The sequence below is a fragment of the Taudactylus pleione genome, unplaced genomic scaffold, assembly GCF_031769625.1.
Source record: "Taudactylus pleione unplaced genomic scaffold, aTauple2 ptg000781l, whole genome shotgun sequence".
Lineage (NCBI taxonomy): Eukaryota > Metazoa > Chordata > Amphibia > Anura > Myobatrachidae > Taudactylus > Taudactylus pleione.
The window spans coordinates 4190208-4210296 of NW_028285183.1; the positions used below are offsets into that span (position 1 = coordinate 4190208).

At 46.8% G+C, this 20089-nt stretch overlaps 2 protein-coding genes across 2 annotated transcripts in view; one reads left to right on the forward strand and one right to left on the reverse strand.

Annotated features, from left to right (window-relative positions):
* Positions 1-19063, reverse strand: part of LOC148475087 (glycerol-3-phosphate dehydrogenase 1-like protein) — a 41919-nt gene extending 22856 nt beyond the window's left edge. The window contains exon 1 of the mRNA XM_088457752.1: positions 18714-19063. Coding sequence (XP_088313878.1) covers positions 18714-18754 — 41 coding nt within the window. The 5' untranslated portion in view covers positions 18755-19063. The remainder of the gene's footprint in view (positions 1-18713) is intronic.
* On the forward strand, positions 6867-9610 carry LOC148475088 (speedy protein 1-A-like). Its single transcript, XM_088457746.1, has 4 exons — positions 6867-6884; positions 7974-8059; positions 8875-9034; positions 9374-9610. The coding sequence occupies exons 1-4, from the start codon at positions 6867-6869 to the stop codon at positions 9608-9610; spliced, it is 501 nt and encodes a 166-aa protein (XP_088313872.1).
* Positions 19064-20089: the final 1026 nt, after the last annotated feature.

Sequence of the window (20089 nt, forward strand, 5' to 3'; positions counted from 1 at the left end):
CTACATAGTATCCATTATCTTTCATTTGAAAATACTGTAACTGATCATTATTATCATATATAATAGAGAAAACTTTCTAATCACAGGACGCCAGCCGAGTTACATCCTGCTAAGAGGAGGAGAGTAGACAGCAGCCAAGATTCCCTGTCTACTTTCCTCGGACAGAAGGAGAGAGAGGCTTTCTGTGAATTGCTGGGTAAGGCTTATTCTCTTATTATTTATTATCACTTACACATAATGTCTCAGGGTGCACTTCAATATTAATGCTTAATAATCAGTATTTACTGAGAGACTCTACTTAGAAGAACCAATAGTTTGTAGAATCCTCTCTTCCCATTTTCTGGTGATGGATGAATTTTACCAACTATTGGTTCTTCCAAGTGGAGTTTATCAGTGATTACTGGGCCTGATACAGGGAAGGACAGATGTACAGAGCGGGACACAAGCGGCTGTGCTCATCCCTCCATCTCTGATACATGTATCAGGCACCTCCTGGCTGCATCTGCGATCCGAGCACAATGGGCGCAAAGCATTCAGCAAACCCCTATAAAGCATGGTGGCAGAGTAAGCTCCTCCCAGCACAATGGGCACAAAGCATTCAGCAAACCCCTATAAAGCATGGTGGCAGAGTAATCTCATCCCAGCACAATGGGTATAAAGCATTCAGCAAACCCCTATAAAGCATGGTGGCAGAGTAAGCTCCTCCCAGCACAATGGGTATAAAGCATTCAGCAAACCCCTATAAAGCATGGTGGCAGAGTAAGCTCATCCCAGCACAATGGGCGCAAAGCATTCAGCAATCCCCTATAAAGCATGGTGGCAGAGTAACCTCATCCCATCACAATGGGTACAAAGCATTCAGCAAACCCCTATAAAGCATGGTGGCAGAGTAAGTACCTCCCAGCACAATGGGTACAAAGCATTCAGCAAACCCCTATAAAGCATGGTGGCAGAGTAAGTACCTCCCAGCACAATGGGTACAAAGCATTCAGCAAACCCCTATAAAGCATGGTGGCAGAGTAAGTTCCTCCCAGCACAATGGGTGCAAAGCATTCAGCAAACCCCTATAAAGCATGGTGGCAGAGTAAGCTCATCCCAGCACAATGGGCACAAAGCATTCAGCAAACCCCTATAAAGCATGGTGGCAGAGTAATCTCATCCCAGCACAATGGGTACAAAGCATTCAGCAAACCCCTATAAAGCATGGTGGCAGAGTAAGCTCCTCCCAGCACAATGGGTACAAAGCATTCAGCAAACCCCTATAAAGCATGGTGGCAGAGTAATCTCATCCCAGCACAATGGGTACAAAGCATTCAGCAAACCCCTATAAAGCATGGTGGCAGAGTAATCTCATCCCAGCACAATGGGCACAAAGCATTCAGCAAACCCCTATAAAGCATGGTGGCAGAGTAATCTCATCCCAGCACAATGGGCACAAAGCATTCAGCAAACCCCTATAAAGCATGGTGGCAGAGTAAGCTCATCCCAGCACAATGGGCACAAAGCATTCAGCAAACCCCTATAAAGCATGGTGGCAGAGTAAGCTCCTCCCAGCACAATGGGTATAAAGCATTCAGCAAACCCCTATAAAGCATGGTGGCAGAGTAAGCTCATCCCAGCACAATGGGCGCAAAGCATTCAGCAATCCCCTATAAAGCATGGTGGCAGAGTAACCTCATCCCATCACAATGGGTGCAAAGCATTCAGCAAACCCCTATAAAGCATGGTGGCAGAGTAAGCTCATCCCAGCACAATGGGCACAAAGCATTCAGCAAACCCCTATAAAGCATGGTGGCAGAGTAATCTCATCCCAGCACAATGGGTACAAAGCATTCAGCAAACCCCTATAAAGCATGGTGGCAGAGTAAGCTCCTCCCAGCACAATGGGTACAAAGCATTCAGCAAACCCCTATAAAGCATGGTGGAAGAGTAATCTCATCCCAGCACAATGGGCACAAAGCATTCAGCAAACCCCTATAAAGCATGGTGGCAGAGTAATCTCCTCCCAGCACAATGGGTACAAAGCATTCAGCAAACCCCTATAAAGCATGGTGGCAGAGTAATCTCATCCCAGCACAATGGGTACAAAGCATTCAGCAAACCCCTATAAAGCATGGTGGCAGAGTAATCTCATCCCAGCACAATGGGCACAAAGCATTCAGCAAACCCCTATAAAGCATGGTGGCAGAGTAATCTCATCCCAGCACAATGGGCACAAAGCATTCAGCAAACCCCTATAAAGCATGGTGGCAGAGTAAGCTCCTCTCAGCACAATGGGTACAAAGCATTCAGCAAACCCCTATAAAGCATGGTGGCAGAGTAATCTCATCCCAGCACAATGGGCACAAAGCATTCAGCAAACCCCTATAAAGCATGGTGGCAGAGTAATCTCATCCCAGCACAATGGGTACAAAGCATTCAGCAAACCCCTATAAAGCATGGTGGCAGAGTAAGCTCCTCCCAGCACAATGGGTACAAAGCATTCAGCAAACCCCTATAAAGCATGGTGGCAGAGTAATCTCATCCCAGCACAATGGGTACAAAGCATTCAGCAAACCCCTATAAAGCATGGTGGCAGAGTAAGCTCCTCCCAGCACAATGGGTACAAAGCATTCAGCAAACCCCTATAAAGCATGGTGGCAGAGTAATCTCATCCCAGCACAATGGGCACAAAGCATTCAGCAAACCCCTATAAAGCATGGTGGCAGAGTAATCTCATCCCAGCACAATGGGCACAAAGCATTCAGCAAACCCCTATAAAGCATGGTGGCAGAGTAAGCTCCTCTCAGCACAATGGGTACAAAGCATTCAGCAAACCCCTATAAAGCATGGTGGCAGAGTAATCTCATCCCAGCACAATGGGCACAAAGCATTCAGCAAACCCCTATAAAGCATGGTGGCAGAGTAAGCTCCTCCCAGCACAATGGGTATAAAGCATTCAGCAAACCCCTATAAAGCATGGTGGCAGAGTAAGCTCCTCCTAGCACAATGGGTACAAAGCATTCAGCAAACCCCTATAAAGCATGGTGGCAGAGTAATCTCATCCCAGCACAATGGGCACAAAGCATTCAGCAAACCCCTATAAAGCATGGTGGCAGAGTAAGCTCCTCCCAGCACAATGGGTATAAAGCATTCAGCAAACCCCTATAAAGCATGGTGGCAGAGTAATCTCATCCCAGCACAATGGGTACAAAGCATTCAGCAAACCCCTATAAAGCATGGTGGCAGAGTAAGCTCCTCCCAGCTCAATGGGTACAAAGCATTCAGCAAACCCCTATAAAGCATGGTGGCAGAGTAAGCTCATCCCAGCACAATGGGTACAAAGCATTCAGCAAACCCCTATAAAGCATGGTGGCAGAGTAAGCTCCTCCCAGCACAATGGGTACAAAGCATTCAGTAAAACCCCTATAAAGCATGGTGGCAGAGTAAGCTCCTCCCAGCACAATGGATACAAAGCATTCAGCAAACCCCTATAAAGCATGGTGGCAGAGTAAGCTCCTCCCAGCACAATGGATACAAAGCATTCGGTAAAACCCCTATAAAGCAAGGTGGCAGAGTAAGCTCATCCCAGCACAATGGGTACAAAGCATTCAGCAAACCCCTATAAAGCATGGTGGCAGAGTAAGCTCCTCCCAGCACAATGGGTACAAAGCATTCGGTAAAACCCCTATAAAGCATGGTGGCAGAGTAACCTCATCCCATCACAATGGGTGCAAAGCATTCAGCAAACCCCTATAAAGCATGGTGGCAGAGTAAGCTCATCCCAGCACAATGGGCACAAAGCATTCAGCAAACCCCTATAAAGCATGGTGGCAGAGTAATCTCATCCCAGCACAATGGGTACAAAGCATTCAGCAAACCCCTATAAAGCATGGTGGCAGAGTAAGCTCCTCCCAGCTCAATGGGTACAAAGCATTCAGCAAACCCCTATAAAGCATGGTGGCAGAGTAAGCTCATCCCAGCACAATGGGTACAAAGCATTCAGCAAACCCCTATAAAGCATGGTGGCAGAGTAAGCTCCTCCCAGCACAATGGGTACAAAGCATTCAGTAAAACCCCTATAAAGCATGGTGGCAGAGTAAGCTCCTCCCAGCACAATGGATACAAAGCATTCAGCAAACCCCTATAAAGCATGGTGGCAGAGTAAGCTCCTCCCAGCACAATGGATACAAAGCATTCGGTAAAACCCCTATAAAGCAAGGTGGCAGAGTAAGCTCATCCCAGCACAATGGGTACAAAGCATTCAGCAAACCCCTATAAAGCATGGTGGCAGAGTAAGCTCCTCCCAGCACAATGGGTACAAAGCATTCGGTAAAACCCCTATAAAGCATGGTGGCAGAGTAACCTCATCCCATCACAATGGGTGCAAAGCATTCAGCAAACCCCTATAAAGCATGGTGGCAGAGTAAGCTCATCCCAGCACAATGGGCACAAAGCATTCAGCAAACCCCTATAAAGCATGGTGGCAGAGTAATCTCATCCCAGCACAATGGGTACAAAGCATTCAGCAAACCCCTATAAAGCATGGTGGCAGAGTAAGCTCCTCCCAGCACAATGGGTACAAAGCATTCAGCAAACCCCTATAAAGCATGGTGGCAGAGTAATCTCCTCCCAGCACAATGGGTACAAAGCATTCAGCAAACCCCTATAAAGCATGGTGGCAGAGTAATCTCATCCCAGCACAATGGGTACAAAGCATTCAGCAAACCCCTATAAAGCATGGTGGCAGAGTAATCTCATCCCAGCACAATGGGCACAAAGCATTCAGCAAACCCCTATAAAGCATGGTGGCAGAGTAATCTCATCCCAGCACAATGGGCACAAAGCATTCAGCAAACCCCTATAAAGCATGGTGGCAGAGTAAGCTCCTCTCAGCACAATGGGTACAAAGCATTCAGCAAACCCCTATAAAGCATGGTGGCAGAGTAATCTCATCCCAGCACAATGGGCACAAAGCATTCAGCAAACCCCTATAAAGCATGGTGGCAGAGTAATCTCATCCCAGCACAATGGGTACAAAGCATTCAGCAAACCCCTATAAAGCATGGTGGCAGAGTAAGCTCCTCCCAGCACAATGGGTACAAAGCATTCAGCAAACCCCTATAAAGCATGGTGGCAGAGTAATCTCATCCCAGCACAATGGGTACAAAGCATTCAGCAAACCCCTATAAAGCATGGTGGCAGAGTAAGCTCCTCCCAGCACAATGGGTACAAAGCATTCAGCAAACCCCTATAAAGCATGGTGGCAGAGTAATCTCATCCCAGCACAATGGGCACAAAGCATTCAGCAAACCCCTATAAAGCATGGTGGCAGAGTAATCTCATCCCAGCACAATGGGCACAAAGCATTCAGCAAACCCCTATAAAGCATGGTGGCAGAGTAAGCTCCTCTCAGCACAATGGGTACAAAGCATTCAGCAAACCCCTATAAAGCATGGTGGCAGAGTAATCTCATCCCAGCACAATGGGCACAAAGCATTCAGCAAACCCCTATAAAGCATGGTGGCAGAGTAAGCTCCTCCCAGCACAATGGGTATAAAGCATTCAGCAAACCCCTATAAAGCATGGTGGCAGAGTAAGCTCCTCCTAGCACAATGGGTACAAAGCATTCAGCAAACCCCTATAAAGCATGGTGGCAGAGTAATCTCATCCCAGCACAATGGGCACAAAGCATTCAGCAAACCCCTATAAAGCATGGTGGCAGAGTAAGCTCCTCCCAGCACAATGGGTATAAAGCATTCAGCAAACCCCTATAAAGCATGGTGGCAGAGTAATCTCATCCCAGCACAATGGGTATAAAGCATTCAGCAAACCCCTATAAAGCATGGTGGCAGAGTAAGCTCCTCCCAGCACAATGGGTACAAAGCATTCGGTAAAACCCCTATAAAGCATGGTGGCAGAGTAAGCTCCTCCCAGCACAAGAAGATTTTAACTGTAATAAGAGAAGATTCACTTGCAAAGTTTTGTTTATATGCTACATTACTTTATGTATGACATGTATAGCATAATGAATACTATTACAGGTTGAGTCTCCCATATCCAAATATTACGAATTACGGAATATTCCGAAATACGGAATTATTTTATCATGACTGAGAAAATGAAACCTTTGCTTTTTGATGGTTCAATGTAAACAAATTTAGTCTAAAGCACAAATTATTAAAAATATTGTATAAAATGACCTTCAGGCTCAGTGTATAAGGTGCATATAACACATAAATGCATTCTGTGTGTATATTGGGGTCCCATTCCTAAAATATCTCATTATGATATGCAAATTTTCCAAACTACGGAATATTCCGTTAACCAAAATACCCCTGGTCCCAAGCATTTTGGATATGGGAGACTCAACCTGTATATGGGTAGCTATGCAGAGGCGTCACTTACCTTGGTGACACCTGGTGCGGGCGGTCTGTGTCCTTCTGCGCACCGTAGGCGCGCACTCCCGAAAGGGTGCGTGCTCTCACCCATGAAGCCACACCCCTTATGTGTGCTGATCTAGGGGGCATTACCGCCTCCCGTTCTAGGCACACAGTGGGCTTCCCCAGTGCTCCTGCAGCTGCTGGGGCAGCCCAGTCTCTCCCTGCCTCTCTCCGCGTCCTGGCGTCACGGTGACACCATCCGACGGGGTGACACCAAAATAGCAGAGCAGCTCTGCTATTTTGGTATCACCCCCTTCGGATGGTGTCACCCAGTGCGGCCCGCACCACCCTTCTGACGCCAGTGTAGCTATGTAGAGAGGCAGTTACCTATCAACCAATGAAATTCTGTCATTTTCCCCACTATATCCTGTAACATTATTACATTTCATGCTTTTCATTTCAGAATTACCTACAATCCAGCGTTTTCTCAGGAGGGATAAGAAAATGAGGATGTCTGACAAGGTATTTCCTTATTATTATTAGCCAGTACTTCTCTCACTATACAGCACTTTATAGGGGATTCCAACTTCATATGTTTTAGTGTTTGCTGCATCTCTCATTATGGAAGTTCCCCATGTCGCTCCCAGTAATGTACTTCCCAACATATACCAATGACTGTCTCTTCTGACATAAGGATCATTGTGTGTAAGGTTATCTCAGAGGCATGCTAAGAGATGAGGGGGCTCTCATAGTAAAACACCCCCCATACCAGTGCTGACTGTGGTTGTGCCCATGTAATGCCCCTCCCCATACTTGCTCCCGGCTGTACGGCCATCTTTCCAGCAATGTATCTGGCACAGTGACCGAGTCTTTGCTATCTGTTGTGGAGGCTCCATCTTTCCCAATACCTTGCCGGAAAGATAGAACCATTATAGAACCGCTACCGATTTATCTGCATCGTACTCATACACTTACTTATCTACATTACTTGTGAGCATTAATAAATGCGGATTGTGATAAAAATGCCCCATATTATGAATTGGTGGGGGCACTATTGTGTGGCATATTATGAATTGGTGAGGGTACTATTGTGTGGCATATTATGAATTGGTGAGGGTACTATTGTGTGGCATATTATGAATTGGTGTGGGGCAATATTGTGTGGCATATTGTGAATTGGTGGGGGCACTATTGTGTGACATATTATGAATTGGTGGGGGCACTATTGTGTGGCATATTATGAATTGGTGGGGGCACTATTGTGTGGCATATTATGAATTACTGAATTGAATTCAAAAGGGTTTATATAATAAGCAGTGGTTCTATGTACATATTTAAATGCATCTCAATAACTATGTTTCAGATTTAGCAATGCATCGTGCCCAAAATTTTGCCCTTCAAAATTATAATGTTCCCTCCTCGGTGGTCAGCACCCTGCCAAACAAATCCAATAGTGGACACTACTAGACCACATGTATATCCTCCAAAACTACGCTCCCAAATCTCATAACCATGTTACCAATTTTATTCCCAACATTGGACAATAGTACTGCTGGTGTATGTATACACACATTTCTCCATCTAATAATGTATCTGGTATTTCTATTCTAGTACTTACTGGCGATGGCTCTCATCTATTTCAAGAGGGCCGGTCTCACTGAGGATGAATACACCGTTGGCAACTTTTACTGCGCACTGTAAGTATTTTACCTCATTGACTCATCAGATGAGACCAGAATGCAAAATGTTCCAGAAGAACTAACTAACCAAGTCAGGGGTTATTTACTCATCTAAATATAATTTACTGCACTTCCAGACAATAAAGTTTCCTGAGTTCAAACTAAACTTCACAAATTATACCGTAGCTGTGTAACATCAGGACACAGCAATGTACTGGCCAGTCTAATCTTTTATCACTGATTATAATGGCAATATAAGTGTACGTATCACAGTGATTCAACAGTGATTTATCACCATGGCAGGTGAGCACCAATACCCAGCTGCCATGGAGACAAAAATCCAGAGCTATAAAAGTTAGTTATCACTCTAGAGACCTCCGTTCTCCTCTGAGTATGTACGTGGCCAGGTCATCAGTATACCTGACAGTATAATATAATAATACAACATTATCCCCCAAAATACTATTTATTTCTGGGGGAGGAACGATACGCCCATTCTTTTAAAAATATCAAGGTGATTCTTTCTGTTACTGCCATCCTGAGATGGCGCTAACAAAATAGGAATCGTTTTGAATAGTTGATAAATGATACAATAGCTGGAGAGGAAATGATCTATGGAAATCTCATTACTAAATTGTGTTCAGTAAAGAGAGGCCCATTACACCATTATGCCCAGAGAAGGGCTGTACCCTTCCACACCACAGTCTATCCATAGCCTTGTTCTTGGCATACAAGGAGCTGTGGAAAACATGGTAGGTCCTCTGTAATACTGGTAATTTAGACATGTTTGCAGATGTGATGCTTATTATTACTGTGTTCTTCTGTTTCTGTAGCTTTCTGGCCAATCAAATGGAAGAAGATGAACTGTTCTATATAAGAATGTACGATGACATTTCTTGGGTGTATCCATTATGGTTCTTCCGGAAGAAAAAAGATGCATTTTGGGCCAGGATCCAGCGCCGCACATACGTGTCTCCAGAAGAGCTGGAAGAGGTGAGTAGATTAAGTTCATGGGTGAGAATGTCATGGACCACACTGGGAGTAATGTTACCTACATACTATATAATTATTGGGGCGATTTGTCAATAATCGGGTGATCGGCCTGATTTATGTTATAGTGTGTATGAATGATCGTTTTAGCGTTTTACAGATAAATCGGTTAGAGAACATCCAGAAACGCATTTCTTCCATTATCCGATCTGTCGGTCAAGAACGAAAATCTCAGCCTCAATTTCCCGATATTATCACCATTGATAATTATGTAATGATGACTAAACCCCTATGTCCCTGACAAGTTGAACTATATTTTAATTTTTTTATGTTTTTAACTAGGTGATGAGAGGGGACGATCACTGGGCGTGGAGAAGAGAGAGAAATGTCCACCTAGGAGGGGCCATAAGGCACTATCTGCCCCGTAACGCCATACCTGCCCGCCAAATGGCAGCTGAGGTCCCCAGGAATACTGTCACAGGACCACCCCCTGTGAGAGCAGAGGGAAGCCCAGCTGCCAGCGTCCGCCTTGCCGAGGTGCCACAGAGGAGATGGAGTGGAGGCTGCCGCTGCGCATAGAGGACCACACTGGCGAGCAGAGGTGGATTTAGACATCATGAGGCCCTAAGCAACACACCGATTTGGGGCCCCACTCCTCCAACAATCCGTCTGACAAAGGATCCGGTGTGGTCTGAAACGCCTTAAACCTGGCTTATTGCTGGTACCGCTCATCATCGCAAATGGCAGGGACAGAGTCCGGAACTGCACCCTCACCACCATTCCCTATTATCAGCTGCGGGACTGTAAGATGGGGACTGACGTGCTCCTGTGTTACCACCATTCCCTATTATCAGCTGCGGGACTGTAAGATGGGGACTGACGTGCTCCTGTATTACCACCATTCCCTATTATCAGCTGCGGGACTGCAAGATGGGGACTGACGTGCTCCTGTGTTACCACCATTCCCTATTATCAGCTGCGGGACTGTAAGATGGGGACTGACATGCTCCTGTGTTACCACCATTCCCTATTATTAGCTGCGGGACTGTAAGATGGGGACTGACATGCTCCTGTGTTACCACTAAGGAGTATTTTATACTGTACAAAACGTCTTTATACTGTAAGTGCATTGTGTGAGTAAATGTGATTGTTATGTCTCTGCACTTGTTTCTGTTCTTTTTTTTCCATCAATACATTATTGAATATATTGCAAAATATTTTTGGGGTTAAAAAAAATAGAAAAGGGAAAGCAAACATATAAAACATTATAAAGTGGGGGTGGGGTTACAGTACATCCATAGACATTAGACAAAAACTTAAAACCATAAATAATAAAGAAGTATTTTGGTGCCGCCTGTGGGAGCTCATTCAAACCAAAAGGAGAAGGACTCCGAGGATTTAGAGAAGGCAGGGATAGGGGTGCACCTCTTCCATCTGTAACATGCCAGGGGTGACATTTCACAGTGGGAGATGAAGTGGCAGGGGCAGAACTATGGGAGACAATGGAGGCACCTGCCGCCAGGCTCCAGCTCTGAAGGGGCACCTCCTCCATTGTCCACAACATAGTCACCCCACTTAGGGCTGTAACTATATACCCGGAGTATACCGTCACGGCCGCCCAATACATGGCACCCCTTCCCGGCACCTGAGAAGCCACCATACACTAGTGGAGAGCTCCATGTCAGACCATCAGCTGCTGCCTTCGTCTATCTATAGGCTGTCTGCATGCAAATTGCTACATTACAGTGTCAGCGGCTGTGACGGGGGGGGGGGGGGGGCACCAAATTATAACTTGCCTCCAGGCGTCTGGGATGAACTTATGCCACTGTTCAGAGTCCATTTTATTCTCCTACCTGTATCACTGTCTGCTCTTGCTGCTGCTGCTGACTAAGCTCCGATCTCTAAACACTGCTGGGCACTTCCAGGTCACATGACACATACAAGGTGTTCATCAGTGCTCAAGGCACGCCCCCCCATACTCAGAGGCATGCCTCTATTAGCACTCTTTCTGTGCAGCTTACTGCCCATGCTGTGGCCCCACACCCCAGCTCTGCAAGCAGTGTCTGACTATACTATACTGAGCTTGCGGTCTCATCTCCATCTCCCTGCAGTCCCAGGGTGCTCCACAATGCTGGTGATTGTTAACTTTAAAAATGATTACAATAAAATAAGTTTATAAGTTATAATTATCTTCTTTGTATTATTCTAATTAGTTTTATATCAAATCTCAGGAGTATGACGGGGGAGGCTGTATCCTTCATTGGTGTCGATGTTTGACGTTCAATTTTATATGATATAAGCATTTTTTTTAATTTGTGTTTAATTTTAAAGAATTATAATATTCTTTATTATACTAATATGTGGGGATTTGGCCGTCTGCTTTAGGTGATTAATCCTATTTAGGTGGTAATCCACAGCTTAGCTTACGACCAGGAGGCCGCACTTGTATAATGAAGCGGCCGCCCTCATTCAGAACGAGCGGCTGCTTCGAGCGACCGCCTCTGAATGAGGGCCATGGACTCTTAACGTTTAAAACGTTCAAAGTGTTTCCACAAAGTGTTCAGTGCCCTCTGGTTTGTTATTGTATGTTATGTGAGGGGTTCCCACTAACAGGGGTTCCGCTGTGAGGAGCTGCAGCAGTATTTGTGGTTTATACATTTTTGCTGTATAATATATATATATATATATATATATATATATATATAAAAATAATCAGGCATCTTCCAATAACTTTATATAGTGGTCTAGCAGCCACCTATTAAGATATTAAAGTATGCCCCTTATTCTCACTTTGTCTGCTTTATAAGGAACAATGGCCCTGATTCAGAGCCGGACGCTCTGACCAGAGCGCTCGCTCTGAATCAGGGCCCACCTCCATTAATATGGAGCGTCCTCCTGGATGCTCGTATAGCTGTGGGTCACCACCCACAGCATATACGAGCGTGCAGGATGATGGTCGCGATGGTCTTGACCATCGCGACCATCGAAACTGCGAGCAAAAGCCTGCGGTTGAGTTTTTCAACCGCAAGGCCAGGAGTGATTTTGGCTCTATCAGAGCCAAAATCACTCCCACTGACATCACTAGTGATGTCAGTGGGGCCGGCTTCAGACGGTAGGTGTTCCCTTGGGAACGCCTCCGTCTGGCAGGCACGCCCCCGGCACGCCCACCAAAGGGCGCGTGCTGTCAGTCAACATCGACAGCACGCCCCCTTTGATGAGACACTCCGAGCGAAGGAAAGTCCTTCGCTCGTCGGGTCTCGCGCATGCGCAGTGCGGACCATCGACCCACTTGCGAGCGGACAGCGGCTCGCGAGTGGGTCTGAATGAGGGCCATTGTACTTTTATGCAGCAATCCCAGAGATTCATTGAGGAAGAATATCTAACGTACCTTGTTCAAAATGTATTTGAAATTGTCTCTTATGCTGGGTACACACTCAGATATATTGGCCGTTCAATTGATCAGCCAATATATCTGCTGCCTGTCAGCCAGTGTGTGCGAGCGATATGTCTGAACGGCGCCTATTTCGCATTGGCTGTGCTGCACAGCCGATGGGACAGATATATCTGTATATCTGTCTATTGGCAAGTGTGGCCGCCCGTACACATACAGCGGCAGCTGCGGAGAGGGGGACAGACCCGTACCCCCGGCCAGCGGGACGCGTTGCTGCCTGGAAGATGATGGTTGTTCAGTGTGTATGAATGACCATCATCTACAGATATATCTGTGTAGTGTGTACCCAAGGTGCATACACACACGGTGCGATAGAGCTGCCGATCCGACGAATTGGAGCGATATAGCAGCTATATTGTTCTGTGTGTACGCACACTATTGTGCACTGCGTACTCCCGTGGGGTCGTCCTTCACTTCTCCTGATCTTTCTGTTTGTTCAAAAGATTAGGAGAAGCAGCGGACGATCCCATGCGGGTCTATGCTGGGGGGGGCGGCATATCGGGCGGTTGGGGACCCCGGATCGCTCCCTGTGTGGGGCTTGCCTGATATGTCGGCCATCGGGTGGTCCGTCGCATCGGTGGGTACACATCGCACCGTGTGTACGCGCCTTTAGAATGAAAGGTCTTCCCTTTCATGTCATACACATAGATAGGCCACGGAATTCAATTCAGGAACTGAATCCGTTTTTCTACACCGCTTTCTGCCAGTTTATTTAATTCACCCATTATTATATTAAATAAGGCATGGACGGAGCTCTACATTGCAGCAAAATCTGGAGGGGCACATTAAATACTTCTGTCCAGCTATCATTGGTTATAGAGCCGACATGTACTAAAATGTAATTCTACTACCTGCAGTCCAAATGTACCGGCATCCCGACAGGGTTAGGATACCACACCGGTCAGTTAGTCTCCTAACTCTCCCCCTCTCCCTACCCCTAACCCTCCCTCCCCACTGCCTAAACCTAACCTCCCCCTTAGTGCCTTAACCTAACCCCCCACACCCTAAACCAAACCCTCCCCCCTTAATAACAAACCCTTCCCCTAGTGCCTAACCTTAACCCCTAACCCTCCCCCTAAACCCAGTACTCACTGTCGGGATGCCGGGATTCTGACAGGTGTCAGGATTCCTGCACCAGCATTCTAAGCAATGACATCCCGACAATCAGCATTATGACCGCATCCCGTCCTCCAGGTGGGAGGTGCAGTGAAGCCAGGTGGGAGGTGTGGGGGGCTTGGCACAGTGATTGCATCATTATGCCTCCATCTCCCACTATACAAAGCAGCTATTCCCAGAACTGTAAAGTTCTGCGTTGCATGGTGGACTGCCCACTTCACTCGGGCAGTGGCCGGTGGTGAGGGGCATGCAAAACGCATGAGATGTCGCAGCCAGAAGTGCGTTACCTGATCAGGTTGCATCTCATGCGTTAGTGCTGTTTCTCCGGATCCCTGTTGTGTAATGAAGGAAATTCATTCTGCACGTGTGTAGAAGGATTTCCTCCTCCTCCTCCTCCTCCTCCTCAGTCTGTGACTGCCAACACCACTCCCAAAATCGCACCCTGGAATGCCATGCATGTACAGAGATCAGCTGCAGCAGGGGGGGCTGATAATCAGTCCCACTTGCCCCACGCTCCACTGTGCCCGAGGGGGGGGGTAATACGGGTGGTCATCTTTAGGCAGTGGGTTATGCCCCATGTGACCGGATGGCTTCCAGCCCGGACTCCCGATCACAGGTTGGGGTTTCGATCCCCACTTGACCTTATGGTATCAGGGATTCCCGTTTACCGTCAGTGACCGCCTGTCACTGACTCTATCCACTGTGCCGTGGGCGTATAACCATGCTGCCACCACCGAGCTCCTCCTGTCGGCACTCGGATCTGCTTACGAACACCCAGGCTCCTACCTCGGCACCTGGAACCGCTTCTGCTGACGTATGCATTGACTAGCTGCGGCCACACCCCCTGATTGGTGTCAGCTGATTCCTCCTGAACCCTCGCAATGGACCAGGCTCTGTATGGTAACTTGGGAGAGGGCTTGAACTTGGAGACACGGAGCTCCACCCAGAACAGCCAGAGAACAGAATAGCGTTTGGCGCAATTCTGTTGGTCGCAGGATTTAGATACAATCGTAGTAAAGGCAAGATGTTTATTGCTCAATGGTCTTCAAAAAGACCCGTCCTTCTGGATGAAGGGGTACATCAGCATACAGATATCTTATCAATCAGCAGTTCTTCTCCACAAAGAATTTACAGGGTTGTACAAATGTTACCAGGCCCGAACTTCTTTTATGCTACTCCAATACACATTACCACAGGGGGTAAGTCCGCCCTGGGTTCCTCTGAGCCAATCATGCTATCTCACAAAACATAAATAAACACATTCCTATAACACACAAACTTAGCATAGACTGTCTCTCAGACGGTAAATATAACATTTCACAGGAACTGATAAATTACATTCATTCTTTCACATACCAGGAACAATGCATAAAACCAGTTTGGCTTTCCCAGTCTGTAACACCTACATTTCTTAGGAAGCTCAATCCAATCGCTTCTTACACGCAAATTTGCTTACTATTGTAGCTAGAGACACAGCGGAGCCTTCCTAGCCCGCATTTCAATGAAAGTGCTGTAAACGAAGGGTTTGGACATATGACACTATTCACTCCTGCACACAGCAACCTTCCATCCAGGGGGTAAATTTACTAAGATTCGAGATAGGTCGAGATGACCATCTCGGGTAATTTAATCATTTTTTTCCTGCTTGCAAATTTACTAAAGGCAAAAGTTGGGTGAATTAGAGAGAGATTTCTCTCATCTCACTTGTAAAACTCGGGTGAGATGGTAATCTCAAATTAAATCACCATCGGGCCAAATCGGAAGTACTTTTCACCTAAAACATACATCTCTCAAATTTACCAAGAATCGGGATGACAACCTCGGGTGAGATAGGAGCAAACTCTCTGTCCAAATCACTTTTCATACTCTCAACCCCTGAGCTGAGAGATGGTCAGAAACATACTCAAAGCATTGTGATTTGTGTATGTTTCTTTCTGTAAATGGTTAAAAACAGGTTAATGGTTTAAAAAAATGACGTGAGGTCCCCCCTAAAAGACTAACCAGCCCCGGACATGCCAGCCTGTCCTGGTACATAAAATTATAGGGAACAAAACGAGTAGGGTTCCACCGTAATTTAAGAACCAGCACCAGGCAGCAGGGCCAGACCTGGTTTTAAATATAGGGGGGGGGGAATTGCGTGAGGTACCCCCTATATTTAAAACCAGCTCCTGACCCTTTCTAGCGGGGGGCTGATGCCACAGCCAGGGGAGCCCTTTCATCGGGCCCACCAGTCACAGCATCAGTCCTGACCGCTATTTAGCTCAGGCCAGGGATCCCTGGGGAGTTGGGACCCCCCCCCCCAATAAAGGGGTCCCCCTCTCCAGAGCACCCCTGGCCTCGGTTAATAGCCCGGGGCTATCCCCACCACCCCTGGGCGGTGGGTGGCGGGTTGATAGTGTAGGTGTAGTGTTAAGAATAGAATTAACCACATTGTATTTACAGTACAACTGCAGGTCTCAGCAAGCCTCCCCCGCATACTGGTACTTAGAGAACCACAAGTACCAGCATGCGGGGCATTAAGCCTCCGCTGGTACGTGTAGTTCACCTGTAAAGAAATGTGTCAAAAGACACACACACCGTGAAAATAAAGATTTATTACATCCATACACACTCACACATACTTACCTGCTGCCAGATGTTCACGTCCCCTTCTCAAAGTAAAGTATCCAATGGAAGTACCTGTAAAAAAAGATCCAATACTCACCTTTTGTCCCACGATGTTCTCAGCAGTATTCCAAATAGGGCCCCGGACGCCTGGTGCTGGTTCTTAAATTACAGTGGAACCCTACACATTTTTTCCCCTGTAATATTAAGAACCAGGACTGGCTGGCAAGTCTGGGGCTGGTTAGCCTTTTGGGGGGGGCCCTCACGTCATTTTTTTTTAATAACATTAACCTGTTTTTTACATGTACAACACAAGCAGCTTACACATATCTCACTGATATGCGAAGGCTGCTTGCTAGGGAGAGTTGTGCAGAAAGAAATCACTGCAATCTCAGGTGAGATAACTCACTCAAGCTTGTTTTAAAATCATCCGAAAAAAGCCACCTACATCACCATCGACAAACTCGTTTATCCTCAAGCAGCGGAGGCCCATTGTCACGCGGTGTAAGGGTGGAGGCTCTGCCGCAGGAATCTATTACCACTGGGGGGGTGGAAAGTTATGATGTTTTTTTCACTGGGTTAGCTATGCAGGTGGGAAGTGATTAATGTATTTATTTTTATTTTATTATTTTATAATTATTATTATTATTATTTAAGATACATATAAAACTTTATTAAATGCAATGAAAAAGAAAAACAACAATTTCTCAGTGTTTTTTGTAAAAAAATAAAAATAAAAATTGTCAGGGAAGTGGTTTAACTCTTTATATTATAGCTCATTGCTAGAGAAGTAGGAACACAGGGCCCGATTCAGACCCGTTCGCTAGGGTGCGTTCGCCCTCTGCTGGCCGATTTTCGCTATCTGCGCATGTCTAGTCCTTGCGATCGGAAAGCGTTCACTCGCCGGACATAGACTCCTCGCTAGAATAAGTGACAGGACGAGCCGTTTGTGGGTGGTGACAGGGGAAGATCGATGAAAACGGGGGTGTGGTGTTCAAAACGGTGTTTCAAGGGCGTAAATAATTAAGACGCAGCATCCTACTACACGTCACCTGGCTGTGTTACACACTGCAGCACACGCAGGGCTTGCGGTAGGGAATGGTCAACCACAAGAATTGCCTATGCTTCCGATGGCACTCGATGTTAACGATTGTTACATACACTTCCTGGAGACGACGTGTGTTACTAAGGGATAGTGGGCGTCTTATGACTGGCTGGTGGGCGTCTTAACTACATACCACGATCACACGCTAAGACATAGTGGGCGTACTAATGTCTTGCCGTGCGATCGCGGGATTTGCATACTTTAGCAGCTGACGGCTGTGTGCGACGCATCTAGCAAACGGGTCTGAATCGAGCCCACAGCTCTTTTCTCTATCATCACATTACTTCTCTAGTAATGAGATATAATATAATGGTAATCTACCACTAACGAGTCATTAGACAGGACAGGGATATAATATATATAATAGGTATGCAGTCAGGAAGCTGGCGGACCTAATCCCAACAGCCGGCTTCCCGACTGCTTAATCCCGGCGAGGGTTAAATGACAGGCGTCTAAATCTAGACGCATGTCATTTTACCGACGCCGGGAGACCGGCGCCCGACATCCCGATCGAAGTGATGCCGGGCGCCGAGCGCGGACAGCCGTGGGGATGGGGGGAGGGTTAGGTTTAGGGCTCCCGGGGGGGACTTAGGGTTAGGCACCCCTAAGGGAGGGTTAGGGGGTAGAATTAGGTTAGTGAATACTTACCTAGGGACGATTGGGATTTTCATCCTTGTCGGGCTGCCGCTGTCGGGATTTGAACCGCCGGCCAGGGGCACGGCAGTAAATCATACCTATTCCATATAATATGACTGGGGTATAATGCACAGTGAAAGGTGCAGTATATTACACTGGTGTGTATATATATATATATATATATATATATATATATATATATATATATATATATACACATACACACACACACACACACACACATTGTACTATACAGTCAGTGTATACTGGGGTATAATGCCCAGAGATATGTAGGTGCAGTACATTACACTGGGATATAGATATATATATATATATATATATAATGTACTATGCAGTCAGTGTATACTGGGGTATAATGCACAGAGATGTGTAGGTGCAGTACATTACATTGGGATATATATATATATATATATATATATATATATATATATATATAATGTAGTATACAGTCAGTGTATACTGGGGTATAATGCACAGAGATGTGTAGGTGCAGTACATTACATTGGGATATATATATATATATATATATATATATATATATAATGTACTATACAGTCAGTGTATACTGGGGTATAATGCACAGAGATGTGTAGGTGCAGTACATTACATTGGGATATATATATATATATATAATGTACTATACAGTCAGTGTATACTGGGGTATAATGCACAGAGATGTGTAGGTGCAGTACAGTACACTGGGATATATACTATATAATTACTATACAGTGTATATTGGGGTCACTCACCAGTTGCCGGAGCCAATAATGCTCACCCTGAGCGGCGACATTGCCAGGGACTGTCCCGGGTGCTTGTGCTAGGGTGTGTGCTGTGCCCGAGTCTATGTACCCGCTGCTGCGCCCTATGCCAGGTGTATGTCTGTGCTGTGGTCGGGTGGTGCTGGCACTGTGCCCGTATGTGTGCCCGCGGTGTGCTGCTGCGGTGCCCTGTGCCCGGATGGTGCTGCCCCCTGTGCCCGCAGCTGTGACTGGGAGATGCTGCGCGCTGTCCCCGTTGCTGTGCCCGGATTGTGCTGTGCCCGGCTAATGCTGCGCCCTGTGCCCGCTGCTCCTGCTGCCACTGCCCGGCTATCTGTCAGGTGACAATTCTACCCGCTGACCTCTCATTGGCTGAATTGTTTTGAAGGCGGGACTCAGCGTTACGTGTCCAATCAGAGTGCGGGGTGTGTCCTGTGTTTTTATCTTCAAATATTCATATCACAGACTTCACATACACCAGGGATGGGCCCCCACCATCATGTCTCCACCCAGAGACCCCCAAATGTCATATATACCAGGGATGGGCCCCCACCATCATGTCTCCACCCAGAGACCCCCAAATGTCATATATACCAGGGATGGGCCCCCACCATCATGTCTCCACCCAGAGACCCCCAAATGTCATATATACCAGGGATGGGCCCCCACCATCATGTCTCCACCCAGAGACCCCCAAATGTCATATATACCAGAGATGGGCCCCCACCATCATGTCTCCACCCAGAGACCCCCAAATGTCATATATACCAGGGATGGGCCCCCACCATCATGTCTCCACCCAGAGACCCCCAAATGTCATATATACCAGAGATGGGCCCCCACCATCATGTCTCCACCCAGAGACCCCCAAATGTCATATATACCAGAGATGGGCCCCCACCATCATGTCTCCACCCAGAGACCCCCAAATGTCATATATACCAGGGATGGGCCCCCACCATCATGTCTCCACCCAGAGACCCCCAAATGTCATATATACCAGAGATGGGCCCCCACCATCATGTCTCCACCCAGAGACCCCCAAATGTCATATATACCAGGGATGGGCCCCCACCATCATGTCTCCACCCAGAGACCCCCAAATGTCATATATACCAGGGATGGGCCCCCACCATCATGTCTCCACCCAGAGACCCCCAAATGTCATATATACCAGGGATGGGCCCCCACCATCATGTCTCCACCCAGAGACCCCCAAATGTCATATATACCAGGGATGGGCCCCCACCATCATGTCTCCACCCAGAGACCTCCAAATGTCATATATACCAGAGATGGGCCCACACCATCATGTGTCCACCCAGAGACCCCCAAATGTCATACATACCAGAGATGGGCCCCCACCA

Excerpts from the sequence above, each read along its gene's own strand:
- LOC148475088 (XM_088457746.1), top strand. Across the intron at positions 8,060-8,874 it reads GGCAACTTTTACTGCGCACT|CTTTCTGGCCAATCAAATGG; the intron begins GTAAGTATTTTA and ends CTGTTTCTGTAG. Across the intron at positions 9,035-9,373 it reads CTCCAGAAGAGCTGGAAGAG|GTGATGAGAGGGGACGATCA; the intron begins GTGAGTAGATTA and ends GTTTTTAACTAG.